General features: G+C 40.2%; 1 protein-coding gene across 1 annotated transcript in view; it reads right to left on the reverse strand.

Annotated features, from left to right (window-relative positions):
- MUC2 (mucin 2, oligomeric mucus/gel-forming) overlaps window positions 1–26399 on the reverse strand; it is a 62021-nt gene that overhangs the window by 29406 nt on the left and 6216 nt on the right. Inside the window, exons 8-36 of the mRNA XM_059474880.1 lie at window positions 25629–25746; window positions 25176–25314; window positions 24546–24656; window positions 23849–23918; window positions 23348–23485; window positions 22646–22810; window positions 21985–22079; window positions 20963–21093; window positions 20061–20312; window positions 19105–19157; window positions 18737–18846; window positions 18176–18327; window positions 17598–17736; window positions 16950–17060; window positions 16470–16649; window positions 15271–15510; window positions 13903–14059; window positions 12646–12774; window positions 10631–10781; window positions 9877–9920; window positions 9103–9303; window positions 8737–8766; window positions 7875–8369; window positions 7146–7331; window positions 5940–6083; window positions 4082–4742; window positions 3322–3477; window positions 2036–2191; window positions 750–905 (exon numbers count right to left, since the gene is read on the reverse strand). Coding sequence (XP_059330863.1) covers window positions 750–905; window positions 2036–2191; window positions 3322–3477; window positions 4082–4742; window positions 5940–6083; window positions 7146–7331; window positions 7875–8369; window positions 8737–8766; window positions 9103–9303; window positions 9877–9920; window positions 10631–10781; window positions 12646–12774; window positions 13903–14059; window positions 15271–15510; window positions 16470–16649; window positions 16950–17060; window positions 17598–17736; window positions 18176–18327; window positions 18737–18846; window positions 19105–19157; window positions 20061–20312; window positions 20963–21093; window positions 21985–22079; window positions 22646–22810; window positions 23348–23485; window positions 23849–23918; window positions 24546–24656; window positions 25176–25314; window positions 25629–25746 — 4870 coding nt within the window. The remainder of the gene's footprint in view (window positions 1–749; window positions 906–2035; window positions 2192–3321; window positions 3478–4081; window positions 4743–5939; window positions 6084–7145; window positions 7332–7874; window positions 8370–8736; window positions 8767–9102; window positions 9304–9876; window positions 9921–10630; window positions 10782–12645; window positions 12775–13902; window positions 14060–15270; window positions 15511–16469; window positions 16650–16949; window positions 17061–17597; window positions 17737–18175; window positions 18328–18736; window positions 18847–19104; window positions 19158–20060; window positions 20313–20962; window positions 21094–21984; window positions 22080–22645; window positions 22811–23347; window positions 23486–23848; window positions 23919–24545; window positions 24657–25175; window positions 25315–25628; window positions 25747–26399) is intronic.

The raw sequence follows: 26399 nt of genomic DNA on the forward strand, positions 1-26399 counted from the left end.
GATGGGAACACGTGGTAAGGGAAGGAAGCATGCACAGGAATATCTTGCTGCCTGTTTGTCATGTGATTTCCCAGTGTCAGCCTGATAAAGGGCTCCCCAGTGTACTAGTGGATCTGATCAGCCAAAGACCACAGCTCACAGCAAAGGGTAGTATGCAGACTGGAACTGTTCCCAAAAGCCTGGCAGAAGAATCCTTCCTTCTTACACCTAGAGTAGCTGAACACCATTAACAGTAAAAGGGTAAGGGAGGAGCAGAACGTAGGAAACTATACACAGCTGTGCCCAAATAGAGCCTGAAATGCAAGTGTCACAACACCAAGTCCCACTGCAATTGCACTCCATGGGTGCGGTGACTACATTCTGGCCAGCGGAAGGATTAGGACCAACAGGGGTAAAAACAAGGTTTCCATCACTTCAGAATCTGTACAAGATGAGACACCAGGATGAAATATCACCTGGGAGCACTGTTGAGTCAGGGAAGTCAAAACCGCCTGCCCAGGACCCCTAAATCATTGTTCCTTCTGAAGCAGCCAGAACAAAAGGCCGGCTTTGTGCACATGACATTTCCTAGGATGTCCAGAAGTTACACCCACCCCAGATCCCATCCAGAGTCACAAATGGAGCTACTCTCAGACCTTCAGTACTCCCAGTATAAGGTCAGAAATAACAGAACAACCAGATAATTATTTGTTGGTTGTGCAGTTAGATGCAGAGGAATTTGGTGGGAATGACTACTGCTGGGAACATACTTCCAGGACTTGATGTGGTCATTGAAGATCCAGTAACCGTTGGTGTTCTTGTTGTGGTTGTGGTTGTGGTTGGAGGGCTGGTGGTGGTGGTGAGAGTCTCCGGTGTCGAGGGAGAGGTTGTCGATGGTGGTGTGCTTGGTGTGGATGGAGTTGTGCCTGTTAGAAAGAGCAGGCACAGAGAAAACAGACAAAGACACAAAGGCATCAGCGGGACTTAATGTGAACTCAACAGAAGCTGCACATCAACCACAGACAGCAGCCACAGACATACACAGGTCAGCCCACCCTTAGAACAACAGAGAACCCCAGAACCAGCCCTCTGGTTTTGGCCCCAGAAAGCTGAATCCTTGACGTCCATCCAGGTCCTCCTCCCCTAGCTAAGAGACTGGGAATGCTGCTGGATGATGCTTCTTACAATGTAAGAATGCACTACCCATAGGTAAGAAATGAGGAGCAGTAATGCTTTCAAACTTGCTGGAGCTTTCTAGCTCTGCCTCATTACCTGAACAGCTCACTAAACACTGGAGCAAAACCTGAGATGGGAACACGTGGTAAGGGAAGGAAGCATGCACAGGAATATCTTGCTGCCTGTTTGTCATGTGATTTCCCAGTGTCAGCTTGATAAAGGGCTCCCCAGTGTACTAGTGGATCTGATCAGCCAAAGACCACAGCTCACAGCAAAGGGTAGTATGCAGACTGGAACTGTTCCCAAAAGCCTGGCAGAAGAATCCTTCCTTCTTACACCTAGAGTAGCTGAACACCATTAACAGTAAAAGGGTAAGGGAGGAGCAGAACGTAGGAAACTATACACAGCTGTGCCCAAATAGAGCCTGAAATGCAAGTGTCACAACACCAAGTCCCACTGCAATTGCACTCCATGGGTGCGGTGACTACATTCTGGCCAGCGGAAGGATTAGGACCAACAGGGGTAAAAACAAGGTTTCCATCACTTCAGAATCTGTACAAGATGAGGCACCAGGATGAAATATCACCTGGGAGCACTGTTGAGTCAGGGAAGTCAAAACCGCCTGCCCAGGACCCCTAAATCATTGTTCCTTCTGAAGCAGCCAGAACAAAAGGCCGACTTTGTGCACATGACATTTCCTAGGATGTCCAGAAGTTACACCCACCCCGGATCCCATCCAGAGTCACAAATGGAGCTACTCTCAGACCTTCAGTACTCCCAGTATAAGGTCAGAAATAACAGAACAACCAGATAATTATTTGTTGGTTGTGCAGTTAGATGCAGAGGAATTTGGTGGGAATGACTACTGCTGGGAACATACTTCCAGGACTTGATGTGGTCATTGAAGATCCAGTAACCGTTGGTGTTCTTGTTGTGGTTGTGGTTGTGGTTGGAGGGCTGGTGGTGGTGGTGAGAGTCTCCGGTGTCGAGGGAGAGGTTGTCGATGGTGGTGTGCTTGGTGTGGATGGAGTTGTGCCTGTTAGAAAGAGCAGGCACAGAGAAAACAGACAAAGACACAAAGGCATCAGCGGGACTTAATGTGAACTCAACAGAAGCTGCACATCAACCACAGACAGCAGCCACAGACATACACAGGTCAGCCCACCCTTAGAACAACAGAGAACCCCAGAACCAGCCCTCTGGTTTTGGCCCCAGAAAGCTGAATCCTTGACGTCCATCCAGGTCCTCCTCCCCTAGCTAAGAGACTGGGAATGCTGCTGGATGATGCTTCTTACAATGTAAGAATGCACTACCCATAGGTAAGAAATGAGGAGCAGTAATGCTTTCAAACTTGCTGGAGCTTTCTAGCTCTGCCTCATTACCTGAACAGCTCACTAAACACTGGAGCAAAACCTGAGATGGGAACACGTGGTAAGGGAAGGAAGCATGCACAGGAATATCTTGCTGCCTGTTTGTCATGTGATTTCCCAGTGTCAGCTTGATAAAGGGCTCCCCAGTGTACTAGTGGATCTGATCAGCCAAAGACCACAGCTCACAGCAAAGGGTAGTATGCAGACTGGAACTGTTCCCAAAAGCCTGGCAGAAGAATCCTTCCTTCTTACACCTAGAGTAGCTGAACACCATTAACAGTAAAAGGGTAAGGGAGGAGCAGAACGTAGGAAACTATACACAGCTGTGCCCAAATAGAGCCTGAAATGCAAGTGTCACAACACCAAGTCCCACTGCAATTGCACTCCATGGGTGCGGTGACTACATTCTGGCCAGCGGAAGGATTAGGACCAACAGGGGTAAAAACAAGGTTTCCATCACTTCAGAATCTGTACAAGATGAGGCACCAGGATGAAATATCACCTGGGAGCACTGTTGAGTCAGGGAAGTCAAAACCGCCTGCCCAGGACCCCTAAATCATTGTTCCTTCTGAAGCAGCCAGAACAAAAGGCCGACTTTGTGCACATGACATTTCCTAGGATGTCCAGAAGTTACACCCACCCCGGATCCCATCCAGAGTCACAAATGGAGCTACTCTCAGACCTTCAGTACTCCCAGTATAAGGTCAGAAATAACAGAACAACCAGATAATTATTTGTTGGTTGTGCAGTTAGATGCAGAGGAATTTGGTGGGAATGACTACTGCTGGGAACATACTTCCAGGACTTGATGTGGTCATTGAAGATCCAGTAACCGTTGGTGTTCTTGTTGTGGTTGTGGTTGTGGTTGGAGGGCTGGTGGTGGTGGTGAGAGTCTCCGGTGTCGAGGGAGAGGTTGTCGATGGTGGTGTGCTTGGTGTGGATGGAGTTGTGCCTGTTAGAAAGAGCAGGCACAGAGAAAACAGACAAAGACACAAAGGCATCAGTGGGACTCAATGTGAACTCAACAGAAGCTGCACATCAGGCGGCAGCCACAGACATAGACAAGGCAGGGCACCCTTAGAATAACAAAGGTCTCCAGAGCCACCCCTCCCTTTCTGGCCATAAAAAGCAGAGTCCTTGACATCCATGCACACACAGGATGGGTCACAGCCCTCTTTGCCTAGCTAGGAGACTGGGCATAGTGCTGGAAGGCACGTCTCACAAAATCAGAGAGATCTACTGATATGGAAGAGAGGAGGAAGAGTAATGCTTTTCATCTGCTGGGGACTTTCTATCTCTGACTCATTACCTGAACACCTCACTAACTCATGGAGTAAGAGCTGAGATGGGAATCTGTGGTCACGGAAGGATGTTTGCACAGTAACAAGAGGATCAAGATCTCTACAGGAAAGGAGGACATAGAGCCCTGTATTCTTGCTCCTTCTGAAACAACCAGCCCACGGACCACCTTTGGGCAAAGGCCATTTCAGGGGATACACAACAATTAGTTCAGTCTCAGATCCCAGAGAGAGGCACAAATGGAGGGGCTGACAGACCTCCAGCTCCCCACAGCAAGGAAACACATGAGAACACAGATCAGAGAAGTACCTGGAGTTGGTGAGGTGGTGGTGGTGTAGGTTGGTGTGGGCGTGGATGTGCTTGAAGTAGTTGAAACGGGTGTTGTTGAGACAGGAGCAGTCCTTGTTGTCTCTGAGGTGCTGCCACTAGTGGTGGTGCTGCTGGGGGGCACCCTGGTGGTGGTGGTGGTGGTGGTGGTGGTAGGGCTGCGAGTCTCCACTGATGTTGATGTTGGAGCGGTGGTTGATACTGGAGGGGAAACGCTGCTTGTGGTGGAAGCTGTGGAAGTTGTTGTGCTCGTGGTGCTTGGAGTTGGAAGACACTCTGGTTTGTTGGGGGTGCAGCACACACTGATCTCATAGTTGAGGCACACTGGCATTGGTATTATACCTCCTATCTGCTGATCTTTATTGTTACAAATGAGCCCTACGTCAACATTACATTCCACTTTCTGCCCTAAATCTGCAATGGAAGTGCTAGGGAATTTCTCTGCTCGGCATGAAATATTCTCAACTTTTGCACACTCCCAGGAGGGGTATTTCTTCCAAATGTTCTCAAAGGTTTCGAAGTCACCACTATTCCTGTCAGAAGCATCTGGGTAAGTCACATCAATCCAGTCTGTCCAGATGCACTCACACGCTGAGGAGACAACAAGACAGACAGTCAGAAACAGACAGGAGAGAGACAACAATGCAGGGCACCAGCTCACACACAGGTGGTGCTCTGGGCATCCCCTGCACTCAGCAGTGCCCCTCAGGCTGCTACTGCACTCAGCCAACACTGGCCATAAGAAAGCTCAGTGGTCTGGCCAGGCCTCTCCTTCCTGGCCCTAAAAACCACTCCTGGCCCAAATCAGGACACAGGCACTCATGAGTTATGTGTGTGTGCCCCAGCTGTGGGGCACACTGCTTTGCATGGACTCTCGTCTGCAAAAAAACACACACCTAAGGCCCATCAGGAGGCAGAGTGTGGGACTAAGTAGAGACTCCTGCCACTCTCTCAGCTTCTTGCGCCATGCACACCACCTCAATATCTCATGGAGAAACCAACCACTGGGAAAGCATCTGACGAACGACAGGGAAAGAGGGAAAGCAGGCATAGGAGACGCGCTGCTGACAAAGCCTCAGCTGCTTCCCAGTGCTTTCCAGCACCTCTCAGCAGCACACAGATTGCTGGAGACAAGCACCAACAGGAACGCTGGTAGAATCCAGCTGCCCAGAGCCTGGGTCTGTCAAAAGTGGCAATCTGAGCTCTGAAACCAATCCCCAAACTCTGCCAGCTAAAGCCGTGGAAACACCCTACAGCCCAAACAGCTGGAAAGTCGCAGCAATGGCCACAGAAAAAAAACAGCAGAGAAAGGGAAGTAGATCTGCACAGCTGTGCCCAAACAGAGTCTGAAATGCCACTGCCACAAGCTTTAGCTCCACTCCAACTGCACACCTTGGGTCCAGTGACTACATTCTGGACAGCTGAAGGACAAGGTCCAATGGCAGCAAAAGCAACATTCTCATCACTTCAGTATCTGTCTAATCTGGGCGCAAGTATGAAATACCTCCTTGGAGCACTGTTGAGGCAGAGAAGACAAGACCTTCTCCCAAGGTCCCCTAAATCCTTGCTCCTTTCAAACAGCCAGAACAAGGGCCAGGTTTAGCCACAGGCTGCCCAGAAATTACACCCATCCCTGATCCCTTCCACAGCCACATATGGAGGTACTCATGGATCTTCCCTACTCCCATAGCAAGGCCAGAAACAACAACAGAGCCAGAGAATTATTTGTTGGTACTGTAGTTCAAGGCACAGGGCTTTTGGCAGGAATTTTTTGGTTTAGGAACATACGTGCAGGAGTTGGGATGGTTGTCGTCGTCGGTGCTCTGCTGGTGGTGGTGCTGGTGCTGGTGCTGGTCGCGGTGCTGCTGAGAGTCTCCGGTGACGTCGAAGTGGTTGTCCATTCCGATGTAGGGGATGCTGTGCTTGGTGTGCCTGTTGGAAACAGCAGGGACCAAGAAAACAGACAAAGACACAAAGGCATCAGTGTGACTCAGTGTGAAATGAACAGAAGTTGTCCATGAGGCAGTTGCCACAGACCTAGAGGGGTCAGGCCGCTCTTAGCACAGCAAAGATCCCTAGCACCAGCCCTTCCTTTCTAGCATCAAAGAGAATAATCCTTTACATCCATGCACAGAAAGAGTGATGGCCCTCCTTTCCTAGCTAGGAGACTCGGGATGCTGCTGGAAGGTGCTTCTCACCATATCACAGAGACCTACCAGTAGGTAAGCAATGAGGACGAGTAATGCCTTTTTATGTTGCTGGGACTTTCTATCCCTGCCTCACTACCTGAGCACCTTCCAAATCCTTGCAGTAAGAGCTGTGTGGTGAATTCATCGTCAGAGATGGTAGTGTGAAAAGTAGTAAGTCCTCCCTGACTCTCATGAAATTTCCCTCTGGTGGAATCTCAGCCTGATGAATGGCTTCCCAGAGTTCTAGCAGATGTCATCAGCAAAAGGCTACAGTTCACAGGAAGTGGAATTTTTGAGGGTAAAGCTGTTTCCAAAAGTGTCCCAGTGTAATCCTTGCTTCTAAGATCTAGAACCATTTTCATCCCCTTGTACTGACATGCCAAAGGAAGACGAGAAAGGGAAGAAAGTCTGCCCAGCTGTTCCTAGAATGACAGTGTCACAGACTAAAGTCCCACTCCAATTGCCCTCCATGTGTGGGACCAGTGACTACATTCTGGCCAGTTGAAGGACAAGGTCCAACAGCAGGAAAATCAAGAATTTCCATTAGTTCAGCATCTGTCTAAGCTGGGCACCAGCATTTTGAGTCAGGGAAACCAAGACCTTCACCCTAGAACCCCTTAATCCTTGTTCTTCTTAAACAGCGGGCCGAAAGATCAGCTTTGAACACAGGGCACAGGGCACTTGAGGGGATGAACAGTAATTCCTCCAATCTGCAATCCCATGGAGACACACTGAAGGAGGGGCCAAGGCACCTTCATTTCTCCCATAGCAAAGGAACACATCAGAGAACAGTCCAGAGAAGTACCTGGAGTTGGTGTGGTGGTGGTGTATGTTGGTGTTGGTGAGGATGTGCTTAAAGTAGTTGAGGTGGGCTCTGTTGATCCAGTAGTAGTGGTGGTTGTTGTCGGGGTGCTGATGGTGGTGGTGGGAGTCTCTGGCGGCGTAGGAGTGGTTGTCGATTGTGGTGTGCTCGGTGTGGGTGGAGATGGGGCTGTTAGAAAGAACAGGGACAGAGAAAACAGACAAAGGTACAGAGGCATGAGTGGGACTCAATAGGAACTGAACAGAAGCTGTGCATGAGGCAGCCGCCACAGAGCTAGAGAGGTCAGCTCACCCTTAGCACTGCAAAGGTCTCTGGCACCAGCCCTCCCTTTCTGGCCCCAGAAAGCAGAATCCTTGACATCCATGCACAGAGAGGGTCATAGCCCTCTTTTCCTAGCTAGGAGATTAGGCATACTGCTGGAAAGTGTTTCTCACAAAATCAGCAAGACCATGTCAGCCTTAAGAAGGAAGCCTGTGCAACCCCATCCAGATAATGCCTCTAGCAACAGGAGTTTGAAGCATGGCCTACTCTTTTCTCACACAGCAAGTCCTTCTGGGAATATTGTCTCCAGCAGAAACTTAAAAGTCCAAACTCTCTTAAGTAAGACTTCCTTGCAGACCAATGTTTTCTATGATTGTGACCTGCCTTGAGTAACCAACAGCCCTATATTTCTCCAAAGGCAAAGATCATGGAATTTTTTCAGTTAAATACCTGAAGTTGTTGAAGTTAATGGAGTGAGAACTGATGGTGTATACTCACATGTTGTGGAATGGATGTCTATGGGCGGGGTGGTAATTTCTGTTGAAGTCCTGGTTGTAGTGGTGCTGGCTATTGTTGTCTGGGTGGTGGTTGAAGTTGAAGGTATAGTAGGTGTAGTTGTATGCTCACAAGGAATTTCTTGCCACTCACAACAGTTTACTCTGATTTCATAATTATAGCAAAGTGGCCACATAGTTACATCTTGCTCATCATTTTTACAGATTAGCCCATATTTAACATTGCACTCTACTTTCTGACCAAGTTCTTCTAAGCTCGCATCAGGTTTATCCTTAGCCCTGCATTCAATTTCTTCAGGAGCTGTACATATTTTGTTTCCCTGTTTTCTTATTTCATCATATGTTTCGTAGTCACCACCACCTTCTTCAGGTTTACTAACATCAAACCACTCTGTCCAATCACAGATTAGTTCTGTGACTATGCATGGAGCTGCAAGAAAAGACAGAGGTTTCAGATTTTACAGGTAACATCCTGAGAAGATCCATTTTCTATTTTCTTCCATTAAGGACTAGAGGACTGCATCGCTATATGTAATCGTTCCAAAGAAAAGAGTTCTAAAATTGGTTCTGTATTACGAGATCTTTAAACTGGAAGTTTTGCATCAAAATAAAATCACCAAGCTGCATCCTTTAAAAGTCCTTCTTCTCTATATACTAACAGCACTTTTGAAATTACAAAAAATAAAATTCATTTTTGTTTAAAATATATTTTTTCTGTATTAATTGTCTTTAATTTACTCTTCCTTTAAATATTCCTTTGACATTTTTAACAACATTGTTTTGTATTTATAACTTACTTGTAGTGACTGGGCGGCTTGTAGTGGAAACTGAAATAGAACAAAAAGAGATTATAATTTCAAAAGAAATAGTATTTTTTTTGTTGACACTCCTAACATTATTTCTACTATCCATTAGGATATTGAAAAGCTAACATCTTTTTTCAAAAATAGGAAGGCATCCTATAGTATATACTTAAAATTTCTTTAATGAGAAATAAATAAACTCAAAATGCTAAAAGTCTTTCATAGTGTGGTGTGATAAAACAATCCATAAATATTGCTCTATCTGTGTCAACTATAATCCCATATAATTGTACATTCTATATTTAAAATATTTTCCTTAAAGAAAACAATTTTTAGATCACATCTGTATTCATGATTTACCTGTGGTGGTGGTGGTAAGAGTACTGTGAGGGGAGGAGGTTGAAATGGTTGTAGGTGAAGATGTTGGACAGGGATAGACTTCACCAGGAACTATAGAGCCATTTTCTGCACAAATGTATCTTATACATGTGTCACCGTCCTGTACGACTCCCACAGTAGCACCCTCTTCATAACTCGTTCCATTGATGACACAAGGACATCCTGCAAGAAAACTTTACTGTGCAATTTTTCTACTACCACGTAAGAGGCAGAGGCAAAATACTCATGGACAAGAGAGCATTTACATGAGTCATGCATGTTTTTCAGCTCCTGTTCCTCCTTAGAGGAGCTTAGATCTACTATATTGTGCTAATTTATCTTTATATTTAAAGCAATGTTAGAACATATTTAATCAAGTCCTGAATAAAATGCCTGATGGTACAGATTTAGAAAGTAGGTTTTAAAATGTTCTAAGAGAAACAATAATTGAAATTTACTATCTGACAGTTTTATATTAATAACTACATGTTCAGGAAGTGCTAACTTGTAGTGAAATCCATTAGTTTGGATATGGGATGTGGGGAGAAAGACTGAAAGGGCATGAGAAAAAGGTTTAACTAGAAGTATTAACAGCAAATTTCAAAAAAAGTGCTGCCAAATTTTCTTTAGTCACAACTTTCATTAGCACCGGAAAGAATTATTCCGAATCAATACTAAGCCTTCCTATGGTCAGAGAGAGCAGTTCTGTGCATTTGCTTTTCTTTTTGTTTCCAGAAAAAGTCAAACGTTATTTACCTGGGACCGGTTTACACTCTATGGATCCTGATGGGACACAGATACTAAAAGAAAAATTTTCAAAAATTAAAATGTTGCTGATGTTTCATTGCACCTGTTAGCAGAATCAAGAGCACAGAAACATAGATATTTGTCACTTGATCTTCATTCACACTACTGCATATTTTTCTGGGTATATTTTCTAGTATTGCCTACCATTTTTCCTTCAAACTAAGTCACCACTTTCAGTTCAATTGTGAGTTGCAATACTGCTATAACAACTGTTTTGCGGAGTGAACTTTCAGCTAGATCAGATTATTCTCTGGTCACCAAGTGGAGCCAGAGGTGTAAGTGCTGTCATTGCTAACACTCTAAGCATGAAGAGTTAGGACTCAACTATCTCTTTCAGGGCAAGAGTATTTCAGACTACAGTGATTTTGAAGTCCCAGTTTTAAGTGAGAATGCAAGGCAGAGTAGCCCCTCTTCCCAAAGAGTAGTGATAATTGAAAGGTTGTTTTAGAAGTTCATTGAGGTTTCATTATATAATTTATGACAGTTGACAGGTATAATTACTGAATTTGCTAGTACATTTATTACAATAACAATACCAACCTAAAATCTGTGTTATTATGAGTTTGGAAAATTACAACATGCAAGAATACATCAGCTCTTCAGCTGAAGTTGCATCTCTATTTGTTTGAGGCCCAGTAAAGTAAATTAAGGACTCTGCATACACTAATTATTTCCTGAATTACCGCAAGTAATTTTTATATACCATGTTGTACAGTTTTCCTCTGTGGGTATTTCTTGCCAAGGGGGCACATAGGTTCCATCCTCGAGGTAACATCCACATTGATCTCCAGTCACACATTGCTTTGTGTCTTCATTGTAAATAGGCTTGTCCTTAGGGCATCTGGGGTAGCAACCTTTTGATGACAGGTAGAGCAGAATAAGGATGAAGAAAAAGTACAAAAAGTTACTTTTGTACCTTCTGAAAGTAAACTATTCTCACTGAATCAAGCATAGTGAAAGAAATCTAAAACTTCCCATTCAAATCAAGCTGTGAACAATTAGTCTTTCCAAAAGACTTCAACAGTTCTCATTGATAATACTGGCGTGAGGAGGATTAAGTAAGAAGTTTTTTTATGAAAACTAGTAAAGTTTCTTTTTCTTAGTTCAATACCTTGGAGAAACCCCTAATACATACTCATTTCTATGGGCAACTAGTAGTTTTAAGACAAAGAAATACCCCAATTTTTGTATAGATCACTATATAAATAATATTTTTGTGCAGAATATGTAAGCAGATTCACTAACAAACAGGTTTTCCACTACATTTCTTGGAACATTAGGCATTGTTTATATGCCTAGAATACACCAGGTGTCTCTATCTCAAACAGATAATTTATCTGTGGTTTCCTTTACCCATAGGCAGTGATCCAAACTTTACTGCAAGGAATTAATTGACTGTCAATTGTCATTCATTTTTTCATGTAAATACAGCTTAAAATATTATTCTGTTGTTATTACTATTATTATTATATTTCCTTCCTCCAAATAACCTCTTATTAAGTCCAATTATTAATGACATAAAGTTCTCTTTTTACTGTACTGAAGTTCTAAATAGCCTTTAAACTGAAGCACCATGTAATTAGCTGGTACTTAGAAGTCACTTTACACTGCCAGACTGTACTTAAAATGTCCTAACAAAAATGGTGTGCTCTAAATTTCTATTGAAATTAAGCAACAAAAATAATTCAGAAATATAATTGGATATATAATAATCTGCCTTCTGACACTTCCCAAATCTTATCTTCTAAGAATATAAGATAATTTATTTTAAAATACAGAGGCTTGTTGGATTTTTAAAAAATATTTTGGTTGGGGATTTTAGCTGATTTCTAGTAGGTTTTTTTGATATGTTTTTTGGGTTTTTTTGGGGTTTTTTTCTCTGTTTTAGTTTTTTGGTTTTGTTTGGTTTGGTTTGATCTGTTTCTCTTGAGTTTTCGTTTGTTTGATTTTTTTCTTTCAATTTTTTTACTAGCAGTTCAAAACAAAGTTAAATTCAAGGCATTTCTTGCCAGTCCCTAAACTGGAGATAACTGCTTCCAGTACAGACCAAAAAGACTTTATGGCTAAAAATACAGCTTCTTTCTCCAGCTTCACCATGTAGTAAACCAGGAGATACTTTAAAGTCTTTCACATTCTTGGATCATTAGAGTCCTTTTAATGTGAAATTCCTGTTCCATTACCAACCACAATGACTGCCACCTACTAATATCTCATCTGCAAAGAAAACAGAATCTCCAGTATGAATCCAATATAAAGCAGCATCAGTGTGTCTGCTATAAAAGATATTTTCCAGTGTAAAGGTAGGTGAATGTTGCATACTAATCTAGTAAAAGCAAGATTATCTGGTACATAAAAAATGATAAGGTTAAAAATACCCAACTATCAGTGACTTGCTTCTTTGTCATATTGAAGATTTTCCTGCTTGTAAAATACTTTTGCATGGGATTCAAAATAACCATGATGTAATAATAATGCATGTTTCAGGACATTACCCAAGCAGAGAACTAGTTTTGTGGCTGACAGCAATGTAACTACCACCCATTGATGTTAATAAATAATACATTACTTTATAGGAAACATTTATGTAAGACTGGAGGCAAACTCAGCATAGCAGTTTTAGGAACATGTCATCAAGTTGACTAACTAATCCATAATTATTAAAAGATATCCAAACAAAGTTATACAAAACACAATATTAAGTGGCAAGGAATTTATTACCTTCCAGTAATGGTACTGTAAAGTTGGTGCTGACATTATTGATCATCCTGCAGGTTGTGATATTACTGCCACAAGGCTCATAGTGCCAGTCACACTCATTGCGAGGGTTGTAGTAGTCACAGAATATCGCTGATGAGAAAAGAGAGAAGCTGATTAAAAGCAAGCTTAACAGAATGCACTTCTGAGAAGGCCTTTTAAGGTACAAGCTATATCAATCTACTAATTAAGCTGGCCAAATTTCTCTTGAGGTAAACAACCTGGACTTTTTACTACTCTGCTTGCATTTAGGATACATCAAAACACTGGTGCCCAAGACTGAAATTTTAAATATTCAGGCCATTGGGTAAAAATGCTTCAAATCATAAAGAAAATCTATTTTTAATTTTTTTTTTGTTTAAAATTAAAGGTATATTTCTGACAGTATTTTTCTTCCGTAGCTACCAGCAAAATCCTAAATATTTTTCAGTTTCATACAAAATAGCTCCAGCTTTATCACACAGGCTGAAAGTCCAAGAGGAAGCATGTGAGCCACTATGAATACAACTTAAATTCAGCTTACACGACTAGAGACAGAGGAAGGAGTTTTTATTAACTTATATAGCAGAGCTGAATTAAACTTGCAATTTTTTTTTTTTTTCACTGGCTTCTTACACTTAAAAGCTCCAATTAATCCAAAGTTTTAATCTGAATGATTTTTTAAAATTAAAAAATTATATATTTCCACTACTTAGAATCTCAACATTTTGATTTGAGCGCTTTTTGGGTAATATTAATTTAAATACTATTTTACATTAATTTATGATGTACTGGTATGAGTACTAGCACCACTAATGGACACCGCTTAATATACGTAACGCTGATTAGGTTCAGGGCTACAGCATGGGAGTGCTATATAAAACCAAATTCTGAGTAATTTGAACAACTGAAAGAGGAAAGGAAGAGAAGAGAAGAGAAGAGAAGAGAAGAGAAGAGAAGAGAAGAGAAGAGAAGAGAAGAGAAGAGAAGAGAAGAGAAGAGAAGAGAAGAGAAGAGAAGAGAAGAGAAGAGAAGAGAAGAGAAGAGAAGAGAAGAGAAGAGCCAGGCTGAACAGAAAACAGTTGAAATATACAAATTTACTAGCCTGTTTGTTCCCTGATATGCTGAGAAAAGGTTTCACCAAGTCACCAGCATTACCTTGCAGTAACAGTACTAATGATTTATTTGACTGGTTTTCTGACAGCAGCTAGAAAGATACAGTTGTGTTTATCTGTTACTCACGGCAGATATCAGGAGTTCTCCAGAACACACAGGCCTCAGCCTTGATGCACTCTTGGGCATACGCTGCAACTGCAGAGCAGAAGCACTCGCAGTCCCCACCGCTGTCACAGGAGCAGGCATCATGAACACAAGCCTCATAGTAAGGAAGTGGGTCCACCTGTCAGGGGAAGAAATGATGCTCCAGTTCATCTCCAAATTAGTTTTCAAACTAATATGTTTGAGAGCTCTTGATATGTGGGAATTGAGCTAGGAAGGAATGAGACTGTGCCTAAGAGTTACCAAATCACAAATACAGGCTTGAAGGTGTTCAATATGTTTTGGGGAATAATAGACTTAAAATAATATAGCTCCTTCGTAAGTTGCTATAACTGAAAAAACAAAGTAAGAGTCCTTGGCAGTGCTCACATTTTCTAATAGAGTTTCATTTTAGTGCTCCCAAAACCAAGCTGAATTGATGCCAGTGAAATCTTATCTTACAGCAAGCTTTGCCAACCAAATGGTGAACAATGTCAGAAAGGCTGCATTCACAGCAAATATGAAGCATGCAATTTTGTGCCGAGCAGTTTTTGGAGTTTATCCAATGACACATTAAAAAAAGCTTTTTTTTTTTTTATTTGAGACTGCAAGAGGAAAAACTTAGACTGGATTTTTGCTGCTGAAGTAAACCACATGGAAATATATAACAAATTAATTAAATTAATAACTGTTTGCATCTTTTCCACTGTGAGTTAAGAACAAATTGTTGTTAATATTACCATGCATCAGGAAAGAACAGAGAAATAAAAAGAAGTGCTCTCTGTGCACTGTAATCTGGAAGCTGTGGGCTGTTGCACTGTTTGCTGTGACAATTTGGAGGCACAGTACCAGCAGCTGTCTGTCTAAACTGTGTGATGTCAGTGGTGTCTAAAAAGATCCTTTTGTGGATTGAATACTACAAGAAGTAGTAGCCTCTTCAACAGCCACCTTTCATGTTTAGTACAAATTCCATCAGGAGATGGATCTGATGATTGTAAGGTCCTTCAGTACTTGTAATTCTGACTGTCTCTCAACAAGAGATGGTGCAACTGCAGTGAACACAGGCCTGTTCAGGATACAGTTTTGAAGCTAACTTGCAGAGTAGTAGCAGTGAAACTGTGGTGATGAAAATGGGTTTGTACAGCTGGGGCTGTCACCACTACTGACACAGTCCCATTGCCACAGAGACTAAGACTGCTTTGACTAAGGCCACATGAAAGTTCTGACACCTGTAGCTGTACTCAAGACTTAACTGAAGATCAATCTATTTAACCATCTCTTCATTCATTTCTGATGGTTCTGCATTATCAGAAATGCACTGTGCTGTCCCATCACCTACTGTCTTCTACAAACCTTGGAGTGACAAATTTTGAAGACTTCACTCTGGATGATGCTGCATTCTTTCTCTGCCCAAGACTTCCGGTGTGGTTTCAGATCACAGGGCTTAATCTCTTGTGTGACATCTGGGCACATGGGAGATTGTTTCCAGGAATTTCCAAAATTCAGAGGATTATTGTCCTGCAGTCCACTCCTTGTTGTAAAATCATTGTTTGCCTTGTCATCAAAGTTGCCACACAGACCACACACTTTACCCTGGAAAAGAAAATTGAGTTTTTAAATATACCATGGAAATGAGAAACAGGCTCCGGCAAAGTAAGAGAAAAACATTGACGTGAAAAATGACAAATAACTGTCTGTGCAAATGATGACTTTCTTCTTTACTGTCAAATCACTTGTGCAGAAAACAAATTTTTATTTGTCTGTCCTCAGCAAATTATTCAGCTGCCATGTCTTCCCTCCTTGAAATCATTTATATCTAGTGTATTTCCATATCACTGTCTCCATATCCAACTTAAAACATTAAAGGGTGCCCAAGCCTCTTACAGCTGAGAAGAATTATTTATTCTCCATTCTCTGCTCAAAGCTGTTTTTATTTAAAGTTTCTAAGATAATGATCAGCATTTCTTCATTCATGGAAAAGAAATGACAGGGACCCATTTTTCTTGAAAGAAAATGTATCAATCTTCCCTCAATGGTGAATTTTTAGTAGTGTTATTTAAGGCCCACCAATCCCCTCAAGTAACAGTATGTCACTGTTTGTACAATGCCTCAATATTCTTCAATTCAGGATGCTGAATTTCAGGAACCAGAAGCATGGCCGTACATTGCATTGGGAGTTTGGTTTTAACACAGGGCTGAGATTGCACATAGGTTTCCAAGCACATGTGCAGTCAGTCCACATCCCCTAAATTATTCTGGATGATGGCTATTAATACTCAGAAACTCAGAAACATTGCCTGAGATGTTTATCTCTATTGGAATAACATCCTATGCATTCTGTGCAATGCATTGTGATATACTGCATTGTGATATACTGTAAGAAACCCCAGAAGCACTTCTGCAAGCTGTGACTGTAACAATGCAAGCTGACCATTAGTGCACAGAGGATATAGGAATTAGACATGGAGTCAGAATAAAAGAACATTTATGTTCTTTTATGTTTCCTTGTCTATTCACAATACTACTTCAGAAGAAGACAGACAAGCACTAACCTTGTAATCAGGGCTCAGCTTGATGAAAACAGTAGTCTTCTTGTCCCAGATCAGCATCACACCATTGCTAGCCTCAATAACCAGGTACAGGCCGACTGTCCTGTTCCAATACTGCACATCATCACCAACATCTCGCTGAATTTCTTTGTACTCTTTGTTCTCCAATTTCAGCTCAGTTTTCTGAAAAATAAAAGAGAAGAATTGTAACACTAATTTCTATGATGAGACAAAATATTAGACACTTGTAACAATGCAACTCATTCTGCAACCAGTATCTCAGACTCTGGGATGACTTTCAAGATGGCAGAGAGTGGTGTAGCACTTCTGTTTGAGAGAGTTTTCATCACCTGAGAACCTACACCTTTACAGAATAATTTGATAGGGTCTCTAATGCTTGTTACAGCTGCTTTTAGGGGCTTGACTTTAGAGCATTACATTTTTGGTAATACTTGACTACTGATATGTACTGTCATCACTCACCCCTAGGAACATTTTGATAGCCTTTGAGCAGGTGACTCCTGTAGTTCCACAAGGAACATTCTCTGTGATGATACTGAATGAGCCACTGGAATTTTTGTCACCGCAGAAGTCCTATTGAAAAAGAAAAAAAAGAACATGAGAAAATTAGGTAGAATATTTCATTGTAGTCCAATCTCATAAGAATTGCAATCATTTAAATCTTCACAGTGTATAAATAGTTACTGCTCCTTCAAATGTGAGACCCTACACACACATGTTTTTACAGATGCGTAGCCATGCATACATATAAACAGTTAACACAGTCTCAGCCTGGGAAAAAGAGTGGGACAATGAAACAAAGTAAGGAATATATCTTTAAATAAAAGTTTCAAGCTTCTAAGCTTAGAATTTGGATTTATTTCACAAATTATAATTGGCTCTCACTGTAACATAGTTCTGTTCCATGTAATTTATTATATCTATATTTGAAAAAAAAGAAAAGCCACATTCACACAGCTTGCCTGCACTGAAAATACACAATTTATCCTGGCAGAATGTGTGAAACCCTTGGGAACAATGATGACAGGCAATAAGGAATGACAAAACCAAAGAGGAAAGTAGATTTTCAAGGCAATCAAATTCCTTTTCAGCCCTCCTGATGAGCATTACCTGAGTAGCCACATATTCACAGCTCCCATCAAAGTCATAGAATTTCCCATCAAAAGTGTTATAATGGCCGCTTCCATATATCATACAAGTCCCATAGCACACGTCCTCAGTGCATTTCCAAACCCCTTTCTGGCAGGTGCTAGAAGAGAGCAGAGAAGTTGAATTTTCAGATCTCACCAAGAGTGTGCTGTTTGAAGAACTGCAGAACAAACCAAGCAACTGCCTTATATAATGTGACAATATGCAAAATATCCAAGCCTCAGCTTCAACTGATAAGCCTGTTTTTAAGCCTATTACATGATTTTCACTCTGGTGAGCTACAATCTTTAGATTTGATAGCCTTTATTTTTAAAAAATGAGTGAATTTTCCCAACAAGAGATGCCTACTGAAAACAGAGGTAACCACCACCCCCATACTTCCAGCAGAATCTGTATTTTCTGAGATAGCAATAAGTATTCCTGAAAATTAAGGATGATACTTGCAGCTTTTGCAGCTGCTGTAGCACATAAGCCTAGATATGACTATGAATATAGTGCATAGAATATATTCAAGAAGAGAATATTCACTTATAACTCACCAGGTGTTGCAGTCCACTTTTATCTTGCCTCCAGAATAATACCACTCATTGTTGTGAATGCATGGGCAATCTTTTTGCTCAACACAGCCCCCTCTGCCATCATCAAACAGACCTTCAGGGCACACACAGCCTGAGACACACTCTGTCTGGAACTAAGGAATATAAGGAGAAATGGTTACCTTATGACAAAGCACTGCATCCTAATTCCACTTCTTCACACTTTAAAATCTGCATTTAGAACTACACAGTCTAGTATTGATTAGTTTTATAAGGTTTTTTTTTCTAGGTTTCTAATGTTTTTCTTTTCTTTTTGGATTGTGTAAGAACTCAAATTCTTTTTTGCTTGGAAATCATAACTCTAGTGAAGATACAGTAAAGAGAAGAGGGAAACCATTGTGAAAATGGCAACAGATTATTATCATGGGGGGAGGGGGGGGGAAGTGTAGATTAAACCAAAGAGAAACAAACTGCTAGTTACAACTGTATTTGCTGTGTAGCACCATGTCATGTAAAGAATACAGAATAAAGAAAGCAAGACACAAAGAAAAGTTGAATACATACATGATCGGTTTGAGGAGTATGACAGCTAAGTTGTAGAGGTGTTTGGGAAGTCCACTTCGAGAATGCATTGCAGTCAAAGTATGTCTTGTTAGAAGAACATTCTGTTTCACCTGGAAGATAAATTGTTGGTTTAGATCAATCAAGGCAAAAGAAATGCAGTGAAAAGTGGTAGTTCCTCAGACAGAAATCTCGGTCTATCCTTATGAAAAAAATAGACTTACTGAAGAGAGAACAAAGTGATAATGTGTTACTGTTTTACATAAAGGGGAAAAAAACATGCAAAACAAGTAAATGGAGAAGTCAAAAGGTTTGGGTTGGGAGGTTGGCTATAGATTTTATTCTAGTTTAGTTTATAGAATGTCACTTACTTCTCATTCTTAATTTCACTGAAGTGCACTGGATCTTTGCATTTCGGCAAACACTAGAAAAGTGAAGTAAGTAGAATTAAAAAAAAAAAAAAGCAAGCTCAATATCTTCAATTTAAGTCTAAGGACTGGTTTTTATAAATTTGAGAGTATTTATTAAAGATATCCTGCATAATTTCTACTGGAATTTCAAGGCCAATTCTATTGAATTACAGTCATTAATATTTTTATTGGAGAAAAAGTGTAGCAGGATTTTAGGCATAATGCACAGAAATGTTATGTTTTAAGAAATGACAGTTACTCTATCAATCTTTAATACTATGTTCTATGACAACTCAGGAATTAGATAGTAATGACACATAATAATTATAATTTAAATGAAAGCCTCCATTTGGATACACAGTGTATTTTCATGACTATTGAATTTATATGTTGCAAATTTGTTGACCTATATGCTTCTTCTGCTGGATGAAAGAAGGAATTTCACAGTTTGCACTGATGACTCAGGCAGCAAACTGTTGCCCGAGACCATGGGAAAATATAAAAGAACCATAAATGTTGTTTTCAAAAGCCTATGTTATAGTGAATACATATCAAGGGACCTTCCTGCAGTGGAAAACAAGCAATCTGCGTCTGCTAGAAAAGCAAACATAACACATAGTTGGCCTTTTAGCTTCCTTTCACCATTCTGCCTAACAAAGCCTAATTAACACTGCAGCTTCAGAATAACATTTATCTGTGAAGGCCAATACTCAAATCTCCAAAGCAAGCTGCATTTCTCAATTATTGATAAATTACATTGCAATTATTGCATTGAATAATGCTTTGCTCAGCATGAAGATGATGTGAAATGCATTACAAATACTCATTAGAGTATCAAAAAACCTAAGCACCTTACACCTAACAAGTAATTTTTAAGGGCTTTTTCCCCACAAAAAAGAAGCCAAAATAAAACATACCAGCGTTCTCCATCTTTTGTGAAATACTCCCCAGGTTCCAGGTATGATCCCTTGTAATAACATGGGCACTGGGAGATGGGCACACAGTTATCCTGGTTATCCAAGTATGTATTGGATGGGCAGCCACAGCCATCCACAGGGGCAAAGTCTTGCAAGCAATACTTTTCACCATCAGCAAGGGAGCGACAGGTCTGCTGGCACATTGTAAGGTTGTAAAGAAAGACTTGATTTCCTGGGCAGGAAGATGCTTCACTGCCTGGAGGGAAAAAAACCAAACTGCTAAGTAAGGGATGCAGGATGGAAAATTTGGCCTTGACATTTTCATTTTGCTTTCTTTGGCTGTGCCGAATGTAGTGATAAAAACATTCCCTTACATCATATTAAAGTATCAGAAAAATATCAGAAGTCAAAAGTAACACTAACCTAACTTTACCAGTTGAAGACTTATTTTTAACTGCTACTAACAGTTTCTACTTTCATAGCCCTATCTGTTTCACATACTGATAATCAGATAGTGAGCACAATATAATAAACTGCTAGTCTCTAACATACTGAACTGTTGATGTAGAGCAAGCATGATCAGAAATAAAGACATTGATAAACAAATGCACAGTAAAAGCCCTGATGGCTGGGATTCCATTAGTAAATGGAAACCTATTAGCTAGACTGGGAAAACAAGATGAAAGTTAAAAATATTGCTTTCTGCTTTTAAGTACAAAAATTGCAAATTACATCTGAAGAATATAATGCGAATTTGTAAACATTATCAGCATTGTTTCATTATCTCCTTTAGATACTCCAAATCCCTTAACAGTGAGATGGAGCACTAACAACCAAATTCAAGAGAGAGCCTGCTTATTTCTCATGGTTAATTATTTCCACAGGGATTACTGTTCCATTACTTACTGCAAACACTCTTTCTCCAGTCTCCCAGTATGATCCCTTTGAAAGCACAGGCTCTTGAGTAAGAGGACAGGGCAGCACACAAACATTCTTCATTGTCTTCACAGAGGCAGGTGTCATATTTACATTTCTGAAAAAAAAGAACAAAAGGGTCAATAAGTCCACAGGAAATCAATGGGCAATTGCAACTTGATTGCTACAAAATGTCCTGTCAGCTTTTCCTGATGTTGTTTGTATTAATTCCCATGACCAGAGATCAATGAAAGGAGTGGACAAAGACCAGAGAGTTAAAGTGCTGCTTCATTTAACACACAATGAAAATACTTGGATGCTTATTCTAACCTAAGCCAAGTCTCTTGAACCTTCAAAAAGTAGTCAGCCTCCTAAGAACACATTTTTTGAAGGATATTGATACCATTCATTCTCAGTTACTAATTAGAAATTCAGAGAACCACAAAAACTACAATAATAAAGGCAAAATAATAACCAGGTCTACGAAGACCTTTACAACATTTGAGCTCACACTGACTTCCAAGTATAAGCAATGATTTTAAAATTCCTTTTCCTCAGGTGAGTCTCCATTACTGCTCAACAGAGATGAGCACAGGGGAAAAGAATTCATGGAGACTCTGGCATGAAAATGATTTGGTGTTACATTCCAACCAATATATGGTTGGAATTTCCCCCCCACTTTAGAGAAACTAATGTTTCTAAACTTAAACTGTGCACATCTGCAACTCTTGAGTCTTCTTTTCAGTCCAAATATCCAAGCCAATAAACATGTCACAAAAAGGAAAAAAGCAAAATAAAAAAATTTAGTTTTTATTCAGCAGCAGCCCATAAGGATCTCATCACATGAGATACTTGGCATGCTATGTTGCTTGAATCAGTCAATAAAAAAACTTCAGCATGTCTTATGGACAAGTTACTCACTGATGTCTCAAATGTTGAAACAATGATCAAGGTCTACAGTTAACCATCTGAAATAATGCAGTACTTAAAGAGTGCAAAATTACAATACCTTATAGTATTCTGAAGGATCAACGGCTATGTGACATCTTGCAAAAGGACCCTTTGGGTTTCTCAGCAAAGAGCACCAATGCTCAGCATAATTTGCTGCAAAAAAAAGAGAAACTAATCACATTTCCTTATCTTCCTTGTGTCATGCCTAGTTATGCTGATGCATAAATGCAGTGCAGAAATATGTATGAGAGAATTGTGTGCATTTTGGGGAGTGGAGAAACTACATGTAATCACCACACATATACTTCTAATCCTTCAGAGACATGCAATCATAAAATCAAAAACCGCACTGTAGTTTTGCAATTTGTACACATGGAATTGTGACAGCTCTTTCCATTTGGGGACCATAAATTTAGGTTAAACATAAAGATACATAATGCTAGGAGATACAAGCTGTCTTTTAAGATAGTACAAATTAATGACTGTTTGTCCCATTCTACCACTTCAGGATTCTTTTACAATCACCCCTTAAATTTTCACTTCAGTTTGATGAAGTGCTTGTATGTATACATACTTGCAGATATTAATTATTAATGTTACAGTCCTGTAAAAAATCTTCAATGCCCCACTACAACTCTTACAGGCCTGTTGCAGTAATGCACAGCAGACACTGCTCATCCTGGCAGAAGCCAAGCCTCTGAACTCATTAATGTGCTTACCACTTTCAATGCTGAGACTGCAGGGATCTTCCAGCTTTTCTACCTGGTCTGTGCAGGTGGACTGAGCTTTCCATGTGTTAGCAAAGGCAGATCCTGTAGCCTCAATCAGCCCACTGGTTGTTCTAAAGTCATCACCTTCCATTCCATTGAAGTTTCCACAAAGACCTATTTGAAAACAAGGTAAAAATTTCACATAAACATTACTTAGTCTCATACTGAAAGGCCAAAGGAAAGGGACAACTGATCACAAACACTATAAACAGCTGATTATTCCACATCAATTTAATGCATAATATAAATACTGTGGTTTTAGATGCCCTGGTTTAAATCTTCCACATATTCAAGAATAGTAACCATGAAGATATCTGTGCTTCAAGAGATTACTACTCTAGCCCAAATTTTTTATGCTTTCTGATGATATTGAAACCACAAAATACACTAAAAACCTGGTTTTGTGGATAGTTTACAAATAGACCAAATACAAAAGTAGGGAATATTCTAAGAAACACCTATGTACTGGCAATGATAGGTCATTTCAATATCAAAAAATAAAACCACATTTCTAGTTTGCTTGAGCCAGTTTTCTTTCTGTTTTCTCCCCTCAAATTAACAAGTAGCATGAGTTATCACTCCTATAAAGAATACATGATTATTCAGCGGTGAAACAGCATGACTTTGCTTCCCATTTGCATAGATACTTGCCTTGAAGTTTTCCTTTAACTGATTGATCCACAGTCACAAACAGCTGCATGACTCGAAACAGCTGGATCTGCATCTGAAGCCCAAATGGAGTTTGTACCACAAAGTAGTTGGAAGACGGCTTGAATACTGAGAAGCTGGCTGCAAAACAAAACATGAACTGTTGTAATGAACAAGTACACACAGGCTGCCAAAAGAAACACTTCTTATTAGAGTCTCATTTGTCACCCAGCATGAAATCTCTGAGACCAGGATTGAATTAATATCTTTTTTCCTTTAAAAATCACTGGCCAACTAGATATGATGCTGGTGCTTAAAGACTTAACAAGTTGATTACTTATAAAGGCTGGTCTCTGGGATCAGAACCAAATTGGCATGCCCACACCATGTAACCAGGCTTGGAAAGTGCTAAATACCCCTCTTCCACTTTTGCCTCTATAAAAATACACCTCTCCATGAGAAGCCAGGTGCGTGACACTTGACATACAAGGCTGTGTCCCTTACTTGACACATGAGGCACAGTCACTGTCATCTCGTTCAGGAGCACGCTGCCATCTGATCTGAAAACCACCACCTGTGTAACAGCAAATGGAATCAATGAGGTTCCAGGGACTGGGGAAAACTAAGATTTTACAAATACAAAGAAGATTAACAGCAAGGACGTTTACATATTTAGGATCTGTCTAGATCTCCAAATTTTTGAAAAGAAAAATCTATCTGGAAACAGAACATGGCAGCAGCTCTATAGATTATGTGGTCTATATATTCTCATAAACAAAGAGACCACTAAAGTGAATATTTGAGAAGGTTGGATTGTATCACCATTCAAAGACAAGATTTCTTCTGAAAAAGACTCAATTAGAACTATAAAATTATATCTGAATGAAGAAAAAAAATTATGAGAATGGTGGAAAAGAATAGGTACCCTTCCTTCCAGACACCTGGAATTCTGTGAGAAAAATCATAACACACAGAGCAGAGAAAAGAAGAGGGGGAAATGTCAGTTGTTTTGAATCTCATATTTTTTTAAGTTTAGGTTTATTTTGAATTCTCAGGGCAGAAATCTGAGCTGCTTGTCAGCCTGTCTGAAGTTCCTTATCTATCCACAATTATGACTCCAGAAGAAAAAAGTATTCACTCACATTAAGGGAAATATGTTCATTTTCAACATATCTAGCAGAATCCACAGAACAGCACTTACATTCTTTTTGTTATCCACTAACAGCACAACAGTCTTCAAGCAGGTCTGTTTGTCTGTGGAGCCACAGGGAGCCAGTTCTGCCAGGAGAGCATAACTCTCATTTGCAGTACCCTACAATCACAGGGAAAGAAATGTCCATTAGTCATATTAAAAATCTCATTAAATGATTTCCACAACAAAGACTAAATTCATCAGCTACAATAACTTTCCTAGCTCAACAAGATTTTCCTCATTCTCTAGAAAAACTGACACCAAATATTTTAGGGATAAATGAAACAGCTGCCTACCTCTTTTCCCCACCTGACTTTGACACTCAGAAGTAGCTATTACAGAAGTGGCCAAGAAATTCTAATCCTGAGACCTTTCTATTTCATACATACAAAGGACTTCACTGGATAATGACAGCAAAGGCAGTCTTCTATTTCACTGAATTAATCACTCATTGCAATAAGTCCTCAGCTTCATCGTATGGCAATTAGAGCTAAATCCTGAATTTTCTAGTATAACTTCCAGCATTTTGACTTCCCTCACCCAATGGAAGTGGACTAGAACAATAACTCCCAGCTTATACACATTAGCCTACAGACACTGTTTTACTCTACAAGAGAATAGCCCCACTGTACACAGTACCTTGGCCAACACATAGTAGCAGTCTCCATGGAAGGTGTATTTCTTCCCATCAAAGGTGGTAAAATGGGAACCTCCTTCCACTGAGCATGTGCCTGGGCAGGGTAGATCTTTGCAGGTCCATCTGCCTGAATTACAGGTGCTATAAACAGACAAATAATACAAAAAATACTTGTAGTTATTACAGGAGCTGAGAGCACTAAATGTATCTGTATATTTGGCAACCACCAAGCTATCTCCAGGTGTTTTAAAACTGTATCCTTGACCATTCCCTTGAGATTTTCCCTCTGACATATGCCATAGAAACTTACCAGAAATTTTGTTCTATAGACACACAACATAAACATTAAATTCAGAGAGTTTTCAGAACATCTCCTATGACCATGAGGAAATTTGAAAAATACAGGCCCATTTAAAATCATTCAAAGAAAGGTGTACAACCACCAGCAACCTTACCATTCTTCACATTCTTTGGAAATGCTTTCTCCAGGTGCATAACTCTTTCCACCAAGTTTGCAGTAGCACTGGCTAACAGGAATGCAGCCTTTTTCACTGATATCATCATACACAGTTCCTATAAAACACAACATTAACTATTCCAGCTCTTTTTCAAATAAGCAATTTCGACAGAGGAAAAACTCTAATTTGCCACACAGGCTGAGGTTATCTAAACTTTGAAGAATACTGGTTCTATTTTTTGCAATATAAGACAGATAGAAAACACTTTGATTCAGCTTTGAAAATTCAAGTCTGTTCATTTATATAGCTATACACGGATAAAAAGGTTATTGCAAGAATAAGAAATATCTGAGAAATAAGAAAAATCTGAGAATGACACATGTTTAGATTCTTAGTCTTTTTGGCTGTGAAGACTATCACTGTAATCTTTCCTAAGGTTGAGAGCAAGCCTGAGAATTTCACTCACTGCCCATCACTGCCACTCTCCGGGCAAATGGTGTCCATTGTCTCAGAACTATTCAATTTTAAAAGCATGATTTACTATATATTATCAAAAACCCACTTGTTGAGAATTAACAAGCAGGTCTATTACCTGTCACTGTGTTAATATGTTTGAACTATAAATTAATTAATTAATCAATCAATTACTACCTCCTTAGAAAATTTTCAAGTTATTTTCCTCAAGGGGGGAAAATAATGACTAGCACAACTCTTTTCTAAGATATAATTTGACTACATGTAGTATTTTTGTATGACTTCCTTAGCCAG

Source organism: Ammospiza nelsoni, chromosome 6, assembly GCF_027579445.1.
Source record: "Ammospiza nelsoni isolate bAmmNel1 chromosome 6, bAmmNel1.pri, whole genome shotgun sequence".
NCBI classification, from domain to species: Eukaryota; Metazoa; Chordata; class Aves; order Passeriformes; family Passerellidae; genus Ammospiza; species Ammospiza nelsoni.